The 13,905-nt window shown below is 41.4% G+C and overlaps 1 protein-coding gene across 1 annotated transcript in view; it reads right to left on the bottom strand.

Moving 5' to 3' along the window:
- zmpste24 (zinc metallopeptidase, STE24 homolog) overlaps positions 1 to 7,381 on the bottom strand; it is a 35,592-nt gene extending 28,211 nt beyond the window's left edge. The window contains exons 1-2 of the mRNA XM_072548098.1: positions 6,812 to 7,381; positions 1,241 to 1,387 (exon numbers count right to left, since the gene is read on the bottom strand). Coding sequence (XP_072404199.1) covers positions 1,241 to 1,387; positions 6,812 to 6,919 — 255 coding nt within the window. The 5' untranslated portion in view covers positions 6,920 to 7,381. The remainder of the gene's footprint in view (positions 1 to 1,240; positions 1,388 to 6,811) is intronic.
- Between the last annotated feature and the right edge of the window lie 6,524 nt (positions 7,382 to 13,905).

Here is a 13,905-nt window from a genome sequence, read left to right as displayed (position 1 = left end):
CCCCTTTTCTTAATAAGGTGCAATATATGCCTACATAAAACTAGGTCTGAATATTTATCTACATAGTTTCTAGCACACACATATGCATTGTACTGTGGGCCTGGATTATGATCTCACATTTATTTCCTGTAGCACAGCTTGTGAGCCACATTCAATCATGAAAGGCAGTAGCCGAAAACAACTAACAGGTGGTGGATGCTCCAGAAATATTCCCATTCCCAACAATGGGGGCGTTCTGTATATCATTACAAAAGATAGGGTTAAAACATCTTCAGCTAGATATGCCAAAGAAATTGACCACTTCAGCTTCATTCAGAGGCCTGAGAATCAACGAATACAGCAAAGGCCTTGACAACATTCCAGTAACATTACCGAAGAGCTGTGCTCCAGAATTAGCTGTGCCCCTAGCCAAGCTGTTCCAGCACAGCTACTAAACTGGCCTGGCTAACAATGTGGAAAACATTGGCTAACAATGTGGAAAACTGATTGGGTATGTCCTGTCTACAAAATCCAATCCAAGCAATTACTCTGTCAGTCTACCTTTGATCATCAGAAAAGTGTTGGAAGATATCATTGACAGTGCTATCAAATGGCACTAGATCAGCAATTATCTGCTCACTGATATTCAGTTTAAGTTCCACCAGGACCACTCTGTTCCTGACCTCCTTACAACCTCTGTCCAGTCACTCTCCCACCGTGTCCCATCAGGAGCATTACGCTTATTGACAGTTGAACAAATGCATCCCTGCAACTCCAATCCACATACACACACAATCCTGTTCTACCTGTATTTCACTTCAAATTCAACTCCTAATGGAAGGACAAAAACAGAAGAAGGAAGGACTTTTAGGATAGATGTGAAACACCATGCTGTTTTACCAAGCAATTGACAGCTGCACCACAACATATAAATATTTGAAGGCACATGGGTACATCATTTCAGATTTTTGGAAGACTTTCCCTGCCTTTCCTATTTCCTGAGGTTAGGATATAATACTCGTGAAACATTGCAAGAAAACTTTAATAAAATCAAGAAGAAAAATGCAAAACCAAATTCCTAATGAAATATTACCATGATAATGTAGAAAAATGCAAGAAAGCTAATACAACACTGAAGTTAAAAAGTACAAGATAACTGACAGAAAATTAAGACTTCATAAGAAATACACATTTAATCATTTCTTTGGAATTAGACAATTAAACTTCTATGTACAAATATATCATACACAGCACTACTCACTGTCCCCTCAGTCTCAGAATAAAGCCCAGACCAGAATCCAAAAGTACTTTTATCCAGCTGGTACAGACGCGATTTCTCAAATGTTTCAGAATCCATGATCTTTCCCAATTCTTCAGGGACCAATGTGGTGTCTCTGTATGTCTTGCGCTAAAAAAAGGTGAAAGAGACAGTTCACGCATCATGTCTGCAGTAGAAATGTATTATATCCCCATTTACTCTCCAATACACTGTCATTTTCTCTCTGACTCCTGCCTCCCATGGCTTTTAGTAAAGTGGTTGTTTACAAGCCTGAATAGAGTGCGAGCAGTCTCATCAACCACAGAGACACCAAGTCTAAATCACTTTTCAGCAGGGATCTCTTAATAGTTACCAAAACCAGAAATCCCAACTACTGCTCCCGCCTTCTCCCTCCAGCAGCTATCTGTGTAGTACCTTGATCAAGATCAGCACAGTCCACCAATTCTGGAGTACCTCTGGTCCTTTATGACTTAGGTGCAATGACAAACAGTGCATTAATTCACTGAACATTATAGGGTGTGGGTGGGGGGGTAGGGGGGTGGAATCAAGCTAAATACATGAGCTGCTTTACACTTTTTTCCCCATTTTACAATAGGAAATGCTGAAATAAAATACTAATTTTCGTCCAATGGCAGAAGTTAGACGACTTGTTCACTCAATTAAAAATTTTACAATAGCCAATCAGAGGCTAGAAGAAAATGTAACAATTCATTTATGGAGACTTGGTGCCAAAATCCAACCCATATTACAATCAATGGCAATTGACGGTGGATGATAAGTAGCTCACTCTCCTTTTGTTTGGGGTGGGATGGGAGGGGAGATCTCACTTGCAGGCATCAGTTCTGCTTCTGGTTTTTACACACGAATGAAAGGAATAGGAGTGGAGAGGACCATTCAGTTCTTATAGTCACAGGTGATCTTCTATCTCACTGTGACGGGCGGGCATGGTGGCTCAGTGGTTAGCACTGCTGCCTCACAGCACCAGGGACCTGGGTTCAATTCCTGCCTTGGGCAACTGTCTATGTGGAGTTTGCACATTCTCCTTGTGTCTGCGTGGGTTTCCTCCAGTTTCCTCCCACAGTTCAAAGATATGCTGGTTAGGTGAACTGGCCATGCTAAACTGCTCGTAGTGTTAGGTGCAGGGGTAAATGTAGGGGAATGGATCTGGGTGGATTGCTGTTCAGAGGGTTGGTGTGGACTTGTTGGGCTGAAGGGCCTGTTTCCACACTGTGGGGAATCTAATCTAATCTGGGAATCTAATCTCAGCTCCACTTTCTCACCGATCCCCTTATCCCTCGATTTCTGAGATTCCAGACATCCATCTATCTCAGTCTTAAAAGAACTGATAGAAAAGACAGAAAATAGGAGGAGCAGGCCATTCAGCCCTTCATACCTGCAATGCCATTCAATATGATTGAGGCTGATCATCAATCTCAGTTCCATGTACCCTTTGATCCCTTTACACTTAAGAACTATATCTAGTGCTTTCTTGAAAGCATTCAATGTTTTGGCTTCAACAGCTTTCTGTGGCAGAGAATTCTGCATGCTCACCACTCTTGCTCTTCATCTCAGTCTTCAATGACTTATCCCACACCCTTAGATTCTGAAGCCTGGTTCTTGACTCCCTGTTTATTGGGAACTTCCTTCTTGCACTTACTGTCTAGCCCTGCTCAAGTTTATAGGATTATAATTTTACAAAAAGACCGTTTCCATTCTTACTTATCTAATCACAGCTGGAGAATCATTGGAATGAGCTTCTCTCCCTGCTCCAAGTCCTTGGTTCTAGTGTCCAAAGAACTATCCTTGGCCACTTTCTATTTCTCATCTACACACTGCCCCTCAGCCATGTCGTCAAAATACAGTTTTATTTTTCACAGGCGTGTTGATGACACCCAGCTCCACATCACGACCACCTTTCTCAACTCCTTCACTGTTGAGAAACTGTCAGACTGCATAACGGACATCCAGTACTGGATGAGCAGGGATTACTTCCAATTAAATACTGGAAAGACTGAAGAGCCTTTGGTGCCCCCAGTCCAGTCTACAATCCCTCTCCCTGGCAACAGTCTGAAGTTCAGTCTTTTTGCAACTTCAGTGACATAGGATTCTGAGATGAGTGTTGGAACTCATATGGATACCATTTGTAAATAGCTCTTGATAAACAAACTCTTGATTTTAAAATTCACATCTTTGTTTTCATATTCATGACGTTTTCATGACTTCATCCCTTTCTATCTCTGTATCACCTTTAAGCCTCCTTTATTCCAAAACCCTCAGATCTCAGTGTTCCTCTAATTCTGGGCTCTTCAGCTCCCCTGATCGTAACTGCCCAACCTTCAGTTGCCAAGGTCTGGAAATGCCTGCATACACTTCCCCTAGTTTAATTTCCTCCTTTAAGATACTCCTTTAAATATACTTCACAAAAAAACTTTGTGATCATCAAACTTTCAAAGTCTTACATCTTTTTAAAAATCTGAAAGACTAGGCAGAGTGTGAATCATGAACTTTAACTGTGGAAAATAATTTACGGAAGTGATCCTTGCCAAACATTTCCACTCTTCAGCAGAAGTACCTGTGTGCAATGAAAGCTCTACCTGACCTCCCTAGTTCAAAGACATGATTTAATTCAGCTCAATCCAGGAATTACTGTCCTGTCTTTTTTTTTAAGCCAAAACAAAACGTTGCCAGTCTCTCAACACAATCAATTTGCTAACACTAACTGTTCAAGCTTGTACATTTTCTAATTAACCTGTTCACAGATGTTATTACACAACCCTGAAGCAAGGACACATGTCAGATATAACAGAATTGTTTTAAGAAAGTGTTTCTTTTAGATACTCAACATAACTTTCCAAATCATATGCATGTATGTCTGGCACCAGAGTGAAAAACTCCCAAGTATCATAATCAACCATAATATCGTTACATGTTTGACAAGGTTCCACATGGTAGACTCATTAGTAAGGTTAGATTACATGAAACACAGGGAGAACTAGCCATTTGGCTAGAAAGGGGAGAGGTGATGGCCTTGTGATATTATCACTGGACAGTTAGTCCAGATAATGTTCTGGATACCTGGGTTCAAATCCTGCCAGACCAGATGATAAAATTTCAATTCAATTTTTTTAAAAATCTGGAATGAAGAGTTTGACAGTGACTATGAATCCATTGTTAATTGTCAGAAAAAACCCATCTGGAAACTGCTTTCCTTGCCTGATCTGGCCTACACGTGACTACAGATCCATAGCAATGCGGTTGACTCTTAATTGCCCTTGGGCAATTACAGATGGACAACAAATGCTGCCAAGCCAGAAACACCATTGTCCCATGAATGAATTTTTTAAATGGCTCAAAGTTAGGAGACAGAGAGTAGTGATGGAGGGTTGCTTTTCGGATTGGAGGCTTTTGACCAGCAGTGTGCTGCAAGGTTCGATGCAGATCCACTTTTTGATTATTTATATCAATGATTTGGATGTGAACGTAGGAGGTATGGTTAGTGATGCTTGCAAATGATACCAAAATTGGTGGTGTAGTGGACAAAGAAGAAGATTACCTCAGAGTACAATGTGCCAAGGATTGTCAGATGGAGTTTAATTTAAATAAATGTGAAGTGCTGCATTTTGGCAGGGCAATTCAGGACAGGACGTAAACACTTAATGGCAAGGTCCTGGGTTGTGTTGCCAAACAAAGAGACCTTGGCGTGCAGGTTCATAGCTCCCTGAAAGTGGAGTCGCAGATAGACAGGATAGTGAAGGCAACATTTGGTACACTTGCCTTTATTGTTCAGTGCTGGGAGGTCATATTGTAGCTGTACAAGGTGTTGGTTAGGCCACTCTTGGAAAACTGTATTCAGTTCTGGTCTCCCTGCTATAGAAGGATGTTGAGAAACTTGAAAGGGTTCGGAAAATATTTATAAGAATGCTGTCTGGGTTGGAGGTTCTAAGCTATGGGGAGAGGCTAAATAGTTTGGGGCTATTTTCCCTGGAACATCAGAGGCTGAGGCGTGACCTTATAGAGGTTTATAAAATTATAAGGGGCATAGATAGGATGAATTGTCCACGTCTTTCCTGCCAAGGTAGGGAGTCCAAACCTGAGGGTGAGAGGAAAGATTTAAAAGGGACCTGAGGGGCAACATTTTCATGCAGAGGTTGGTGCATGTATGGAATGAGCTGTCAGAGGATTTGGTGGAGGCTGGTACAATTACAATATTGAAAAGGCATCTGGATGGGTATATGAATAGAAACCAAAAAAGAGAAAACGCTGGAAAATCTCAGCAAGTCTGGCAGCATCTGTAAGGAGAGAAAACAGCTGACGTTTTGAGTCTAACTGACCCTTTGTCAAAGGGTTTATTCAGGGTATATGAATAGGAAAGGTTTAGAGGGATATGATTCAAATGCTGGCAAATGAGACTAGATTAATTCAGGATAATTCAGCATGAACAAATTGGACGGAGGGGTCAGTTTCCAGGCTGTGCATCTCTATTACTCAAAGTGATTATCCCAAACTTGTAACACATTAACGCAAGGCTACAATTTTAGTCATTTGCAACTGTTCACGAAAGGTGATGATTTTACAGATTTAGGGATATAGACTGGACGGGCATGGGAAAGAACTTTTCCCACGGAGGAAGTGGTAATGTCCTGGAATTGTCACAATGACCAATGTGACGTAAGCATGGACAATCAATGATTTCAAAAGGAAATTGAACTGACACCTGAAGGAAATAAATCTAAAGGACTACCAGCGGAGGAGCAAGGGAATGGGACTCATTGGATTACTCCAGGGGGAGCTGGAACGGACTTGACGGGCCAAATGCACTCCTCCTGTACCCTAATGACTTTACCCCAACCGATTCCCGATCGTTTCCCACCCTTCAAATATTTTACAACTGGACAACAATGAATGTTTGATTTGTCAGTGGAAAACAGAATTTATATCATTTCAAGCCATCGTTTATAAAATTTAACTGCGCAGAGAAGAATTATGGGTGCGACAGAGAGGGGCATCAGCCCCACTGTCGCATTGTCCAACTCATTCAAAAACTCCTGAACGGCTGTGCTCTTCCAGCACCACTAATCCAGAATCTGGTTGCCAGCATCTGCAGTCATTGTTTTTACCTCATTCAAAAACCGTCAACCAAGCCTAAAGCTGGGAGGGGAGGGGAGCATTTTAGTTTCAACTTCAGCTATTAATTTAAAAAAACATTGTAAGCAAATCTTTACATGTTAAATCAAAAGCTACAATGGAGCATCAAAGCTGATTTAGTGAGATGATATTCAAAGCTTCCTATTAGATTGTTGCACCGTTACAATGTATCGAATGCCTCCATACATTGTTACATTGTATCAAGATTGTCGGATACATTGTCTCAGCGAGGGGTGCGATTTCTTTCTCCACCAAACAGGGCGTGGTAACAAAATGCACAGATTCTCCAAACGGGGGATTTTGGGTCTTTTGGTGTTTGATGCTTCCTTCCCCCACCCCACCCCTCCCCTCCCCTCCATCCCGACCACCATACCTGGGGGGAGGTGTTTGACGGAGACACTCACTCACCTGTCTGTGAGCCAGATAGGCCTCCCATAGATACACGGTCCATGAAAAGAGCAGCACCGAGTAAAAGATTTGATTTTCAGTGCTTATCTCTGTAATAACGTTAATCATAATTCCCCGGCCACTTTCGACTGTCACTGGCACCGAAAAACTATTCACTTTTATTTAAATCTTCTTTTGACAAGATCTCGACCGTCGCTAGAGAAAATAAGAGTTTTTTTTTACAGAAAGGGCTTTTCTTTCTCTTTCACACTATTTTCTTTACTCACTATTTAACCCCCCCTTTAGTTAATTGAATTTTATTTTTTTTCCTCGATCTGTACTCCCCAGTCAACTCATCGAGCTCTTGCCGCCGGCTGGGTTACACTTAAATAGATCCGGGTGGACAGGAAGTTGGTGCGCTGGTAAACTTTGTTCCAACGTACGAAAGGGATTTTTGGAGTTGAATGATATTCATCAAATTAAACAAATAAAAGTGCCATCTTTTTTCAGAGTGGCACGTTTAGAAATCTGAATCAGAGGAAAAAAGACAAACTTAACCCGAATGTCCAATACAGATTGCAACAGGTTAAGGAGGTAGCTAACCACCACCACGTCAAGGGCAGCTCGTGATGACAATAAATGCTGGCCAAGCATTCGCATGCACATCCCAAGAGTGATCTTAAAAAAATACATAAGCAGGAGTTGGCCAGTCCACCCATAACCTTGCTTGGTCAAGCAAAAAGATCATGATTTAAGGCTCATTTGGTAGTGGTCTTAACTCCACATTTCAGTTTGTGCCCCACAGCTACAACATTTAAAAGACATTTGAAAAAGTACAGGAATAGGAAAAGTTTGGAGGGATATGGGGCAAACGCATCAAATGGGACTAGTTGGGTTTGGGAACATGGTCGGCATGGACTGGTTGGACCAAAGGGTCTGTTTCCACACTGTATGATTCTATAACCCTTAATTTCAGCAGGCATTCTAACCCAGCACATTTGATGACCCAGCCTCCAATGCCCGAGAGAATGTCAATCATTATAAAATGATGGAGGAAAAAAATCCTCAGCATCTTTGTCTTAAATGAGGGATCTCTTGTATTAAAATTATATCCCTTATTTCTATATTCTCTCCTGGGGGGAAATATCCTCTCAGTGTCTACTCTGTCAAGTCCCAAATGTTATGAATGCCCTGTGATTTCAGCCAGTATTGGAAAAGCCTCGAGGGTTCCAATGGGTCCTTCATTTGCCTTCCCCATGATTGCCCAAATATGGCACACACAAGAAAAAGGGATGGAGCAAAAGTAGTGAAGGGCAGTACCACAGGGTGTTTGTAATGTTAATCATTAAGGGTTAATTGGACATGCGTATAAACAATGGAAGGAAAATACATGAAAAAGAGGCTTGATGTAAAAACAGACTGTTTTGGATGAATGGTAATTGCAATGACCTTGGCTGGACTTGGGAACAGGTTGTATGCAAAAACACCTGGACCAGTTATTTCACAAAGGAATGCATGGGAAAAGTACTCAGTGAAGGCAATAGATTGTGTAAAATCAGATTCAGGCTAGGACTTTTTCCAACTTGGGGGACTTATCTCCATTGGATTGGAGTTCATGATACCAGGGCCATTGAAACTGAGAAGGAACTCCATGTGCTGACAATCACCCAGGAATTCATGATGGATAGAAGGCAGTGAGACTCATTTGTTGAATAAAGCCAGTACTTCCAAATAAACCTGTTGGACTATAACTCAGTGTTGTGTGATTTTTAACTTTGCCTGAAGTAGTTTAAGCTAATACATTTGCTCATTGGTTTGCATGTATCTAAGTTAGATTAAGCTAACAAATTTGCCTTATATCAAAATGTATGTGTTTTCCTGTGTTCATTTTGAACAGACTTTAAAGAACATGTTCAGCACTTTCAGCTTAACAATACAGTTGATGCTGCAAGCAGAGTCTGAGCAAAACATTCAAGAGGGAAAAGGAGAGGAGAAAGACTGAAGGACGAGTTCTTTAACACCTCAGCTGGAGAGCAGGATGCTACTCATACTACTTTAATGACACTGAAACATTCCATGCCAACAGCTTGTTTGTCCTCTGGTATCAGTGAACCAGCCCCAACTGTCACATTGTGTACTTTCTTTACTTAATTAACTCATGTATGACAGTAGCAACAGTTTGATTGACTTTAAGTTTGAGAAGCTGTGAGAAGCAGCCGTCTTTAATTGAAGTTGTCATATTGCTGGCATATTCAAAAACTGATAGGTTTTAGAAAAGCTAGGATCATTGACAGTGGGAGCTGTACAGAAAATTGTAGAAATATGTGATGATAATTATGAGTGTCCTTGCTAGACTTTTGAAACAGGTTACGAAAGGAACAACTGAGTTAGAAACTATCTGGAATAGGTTAGCCTACAGTGCCATTTATGTGCTTTATAGTTGGTTAGAGAAAATAAAAAGCTGTGTGATTTGGAAAAACAGCTACAGGATTAATATAATTACCAATAGGAAAGCATTGTACCCATTATATGTAGTACAAAGAAAAGGCTGCAATTGGACCCAACATTGTGACTGGACAAACTGGAACATGATATTGAAACAAAGATAAAATGGACTTCTCTTTTAATACAGCAAAATAAAAACATGCCAGACAGCAGTCTGTGAACCAACAGCAGCTGCGACTGTTATCTTGCAAGACAAGGAAGTAACCTTGGGAATGTAATTAACAGCAACTGTTCCATCCTTGTGCAGTGAGATAAAGTTGGTGTGAACTGTCCCCCATGAGCCAGAAGGGGTGGACGGGGGTGGACGGGGGTGGGGGGGGGACCCTTGGGCAGAGTCAGGAAAGAGATCAACAAGTCCCTTTCCCCCAGTGAAGCTAAAGGAGCTCTCTGTGAGAGTTCCCATGACAATTGCAAGGAAAGTATCCCATACATTTGACTGAAATCACTCCTAAAACAAGTAGTGTCCAAAAGCATCATAAATAGAAGACTTTCAAATCTTATTTGATTGAAAAGTTTTAAAACCTGTTTTGTTGTTAAAAACTGCTATAGAAAAATGTTATGAAAAAATGGTTTAGCTTGTTCTGAAAAAATAGATGTGTTTTTAGAAGACATTCAATTTGAACTCAGAATTTGGAATGAAAATATTTTGTCCATTATTTGTATTTTTCTGAAATTCTTTAAAAAGAGTATTGATAAAGTTTTCTTGAAGACAATAGAAATTTAAATTGCCAATTTGAAATTATCAGAAGAATTTGACAGTTTTAAACCTAATATGTGAGAATACAACACGATGTCACTGGGTGATTTAGGCCTGTCCCTTCTCAGACCAGTAGAGTTAACTCTTGTGGCCAGCAGCTTTTAAACCTTCCCAAACGCCTTCTGTCTGAGGAGCTGTGTCATTTTGCATAGGATTAAATTCTGAATTTCTAAAATTACACTTGCAGAGTCACAGTATATTTTATTTTTGTGCTTTTAAAAAGACTTCAAGAACAGAGCAAGGAAGCCGAAAGTCTTGTGGAGACAAAGTCTTTGAAAACAGGAGAAGCCCAAACTGACTGGAATCACTTGAATCTTCAATATAAGAGAACTGTTTAAAACTGCCAAGCCTGGATGTAATTGTTTCTGAAACTGGGATTGAATTTTAAGGTGTGAGTAAATTCAAAACTTTATATCTTAGTTGAAAAGAAGAGCCAAAGGAAAAACTATAAACAAATAAGATAGACAACATTGGCTGAGTCACATGAGTACCTGAAAATGTGTTTCTGGAAAAGCACAGCAGGTCAGGCAGCATCCAAGGAGCAGGAGAATCGACATTTCAGGCATGAGTTCATGCCCGAAACGTCGATTCTCCTGCTCCTTGGCTGCTACCTGACCTGCTGCACTTTTCCAGCAACACATTTTCAGCTCTGATCTCCAGCATCTGCAATCCTCACTTTCTTCTCACATGAGTACCTGCCATGCACATGGTGGAAGGTGTCCCCACATGTAATGGTGGTATCCATGTCCACACTCTGACACGTCTTGCAGTGCCTACCATGACAGGGTTGTATGGAGTTGTCCTGAAAGCTGGGCAGCTTGCTACGAACAATGATATGTTGAGGTTTTGCGGTTGTTTAAAGGCTTATTGGAAGTACTCAGGGATGCCCTCATAAGAACGTGGTATGATGCTCAACTCATTGACCGCCAGTTCCGACGTGCCACGGCAAGGAACCATAATGACCTCCTCAGGAGACAGACACGGGCTGCAACTGACAGGATACTTCCCAGGAACTGAAAAACTACGCCATGTTCTTCGTGACCTGCAACACATTATCATTGAGGATGAGCACCTCGCCAAGACCTTCCCCACACCTCCACTGCTCACCTTTAGGATGCCCTGAGGCATGGTACATAAGGGAAACCAAGCAAAGGCTACAGCAACGGATGAATGGGCACTGCACAACAATCAACATACAGGAGTGTTCCATCCCAGTTGGGGAACACTTCAGTGGTCCAGGACATTAGACCTCGGACCTTCAGGTGACCATCCTCCAAGGCAGACTTCGGGACAGGCAGCAGCGAAAAGTGGCTGAGCAGAGGCTGATAGCTAAGTTCCATAGCCATAGGGAGTGCCTCAACTGGGACCTTGGGTTCATGTCACATTACAGGTGACCACCATTGCACTATACACACAGAGAGACACTCCTACACACACACACACACACACTCCTACACACACACACACACACACACACACACGTACTCTTATACACACACACACACTCTCACACTCACACATGCACCCCCTCACAGACTTAAGACACTCTACACTCACCTACACACACATATACACTCTCTCTCACACTCACAACCTCTAAACCAGACATGCACACTCACAAAGACCCACATGCACACATATACATATATTTTGTGGGGTGAATTTGTACTTGCAGAGTTACATTGTACTTTGTTCAAAAACTGCATGAATTCATGTAAAACTCTGTTATTTCACTTTTTAGATTAGAATCAATCTAAACATCAGGTCATAGACAGAGAACACAGGGGGCTAACACCTTCAACATATTGTCTAGCTATCACTAATGTTACAGCTAACCTGAGAATGCAAGTTTTAAAAAAAGTTTTGTGATTTACACATGAAAGAAGTGAAACTATCATGATATTCTAACAGATGAAAGACTCAACAGACAATCAAGGTATTTTTCAAAGTATAATTTCAGTTACATCACACTGTAAAGTTTTACTACAAATTCTGTGCCTTACAATTGTTGCCTCCACAACCACCTGATAAAGGAGTGGCGCTCTGAAAGCTAGTGTGCTTGCAATTAAACCTGTTGGACTATAACCTGGTGTTGTGCGATTTTTAACTTTGTACACCCCAGTTCAACACCAGCATCTCCAAATCATGACTTCCTGAATCAATTATAATGATTACTAAAGTACAAAATCATAGTAATAAATTAGAAAACTAAAGAAATTAGAAGTTCAAAATAAAGGTCTTTCCAACCTGATCCACACTAGTACCAAGCCTCCATTCTGTGTCAGCCCTCACCTCCAAACTGCACCAGGATTCACTTCCAGATTGCATGGGCTTTACCTTGAGGCTGTGAATCCATTCTGGGTTCACCTCAAGGCTGCGAGTTCACGCTGATGCTGTGAGCCCACTTGGGAAAAGTATTCAGAGATGGCAATACAGCATGTAATAGCAGATTCAGTATAAGATTAATATTGGGGGCATTGCCCAAATCGGGGTGGAGGGTGGGGGTGGTGGGAAAGGAACCTTTCACCAGCGGACTGGGGTTTGTGTGACTAGTGCCGTGGACTATCCTCATTTGGCTGGGGTTCCTGAGACCGGTGCCATGGAAGCTGAGATAGCGATTTAAACATCAGTAATCACCTAGGACCCCCCTGCTGGGCAGAAGGCAATTAGATTCTGGATTAGTGGTGCTGGAAGAGCACAGCAGTTCAGGCAACATCCAAGGAGCAGTAAAATCATTTGTTGAATTTGTCCAGAGTAGCTTAAGCTAAGAGATTTGCTCATAACCTTGCATGTGTCTAAATTAAATTAAGGTTAATAAATTTGCTTTATATCAGAGTGCATGTGTTTTTATGTATTCATTTTGAACAGACCTTAAATAACCCATTAGATACTTTCAGCCTAACACTACACTTGGTGCTGCGAGCAGGATCTGAGCAAAAAGTTCAAGAAGGAAAAGGAGAAGAAGACTGAGGGACAAGTTCCCTAACACCTCGGTTGGAAGCAGGATGCTACTCCCAACACTTTAGTGACACTGAAACATTCTGTTGACAGCTTGTTTGTCCCCTGGTGTCAGCGCACCAGCCCCAACTGTCACACTGTGTACTTTCTTTGCCTCGCTGACAAATGTACCTCCACATCATGACTAATGCATGACAGCAGTAGCAGTTCAATTGGCTTTAAATTTGAGAAGCTGTGAGAAACAGCAATCTTTAATTGAAGTTGTTATATCACTGGTATATTTAAGAATGTGACAGATAGGTTAATGGAAGAGTTAGGATCATCGGCAGTAGGAGCTGTTCAGAAAATTGTAGAAATATGTAATGGTAATTATGAATGTGTCCCTAATCTGTCTGATTCAATGGTAAATCCAACTTAGAAGGTAGTTACTCATTTAAAAATTGCATCTATGTCATCTTCAGCAGTGGCAATCACTCTCTAACAAGTATGATTATCCACCCAGGAAGTTCCATGTCACTGGTCATGGGTTCTGTGGGTCCGTGTGTGGCTGATGAGCTCAATCCTAGAGCCACATCTCAAACACACATTCGTCTGGTGTTTCCAGGAGGTGGAGTTGGTGCTTGGCATTGAAAAAGCTTGCATTCCTTTCTCTGCTTCATTTTGAGTATTGCTTCTTGGCAATGAGAGTTCTCAAAGAATTGTGTCCCTTCATACAGGAGTTTGCTCCAAGTCAGATTCTTCTGAGCAAATGTCTCCCAAGCATTGATGTCCATGTTGTATTTCTTGAAGGAAGCTGACAGGGAGTCTTTGAAATGCTTGCTTTATCTTCCTCTCATTCGACTGGTGCTGGGCGAAGATGATTTCCTTTAGCAGTCAGAACTCAGGCATCCTAGGC

This window comes from Chiloscyllium punctatum, chromosome 27 (assembly GCF_047496795.1).
Source record: "Chiloscyllium punctatum isolate Juve2018m chromosome 27, sChiPun1.3, whole genome shotgun sequence".
NCBI classification, from domain to species: domain Eukaryota; kingdom Metazoa; phylum Chordata; class Chondrichthyes; order Orectolobiformes; family Hemiscylliidae; genus Chiloscyllium; species Chiloscyllium punctatum.
This window is presented reverse-complemented; position numbering and strand designations above follow the sequence as displayed.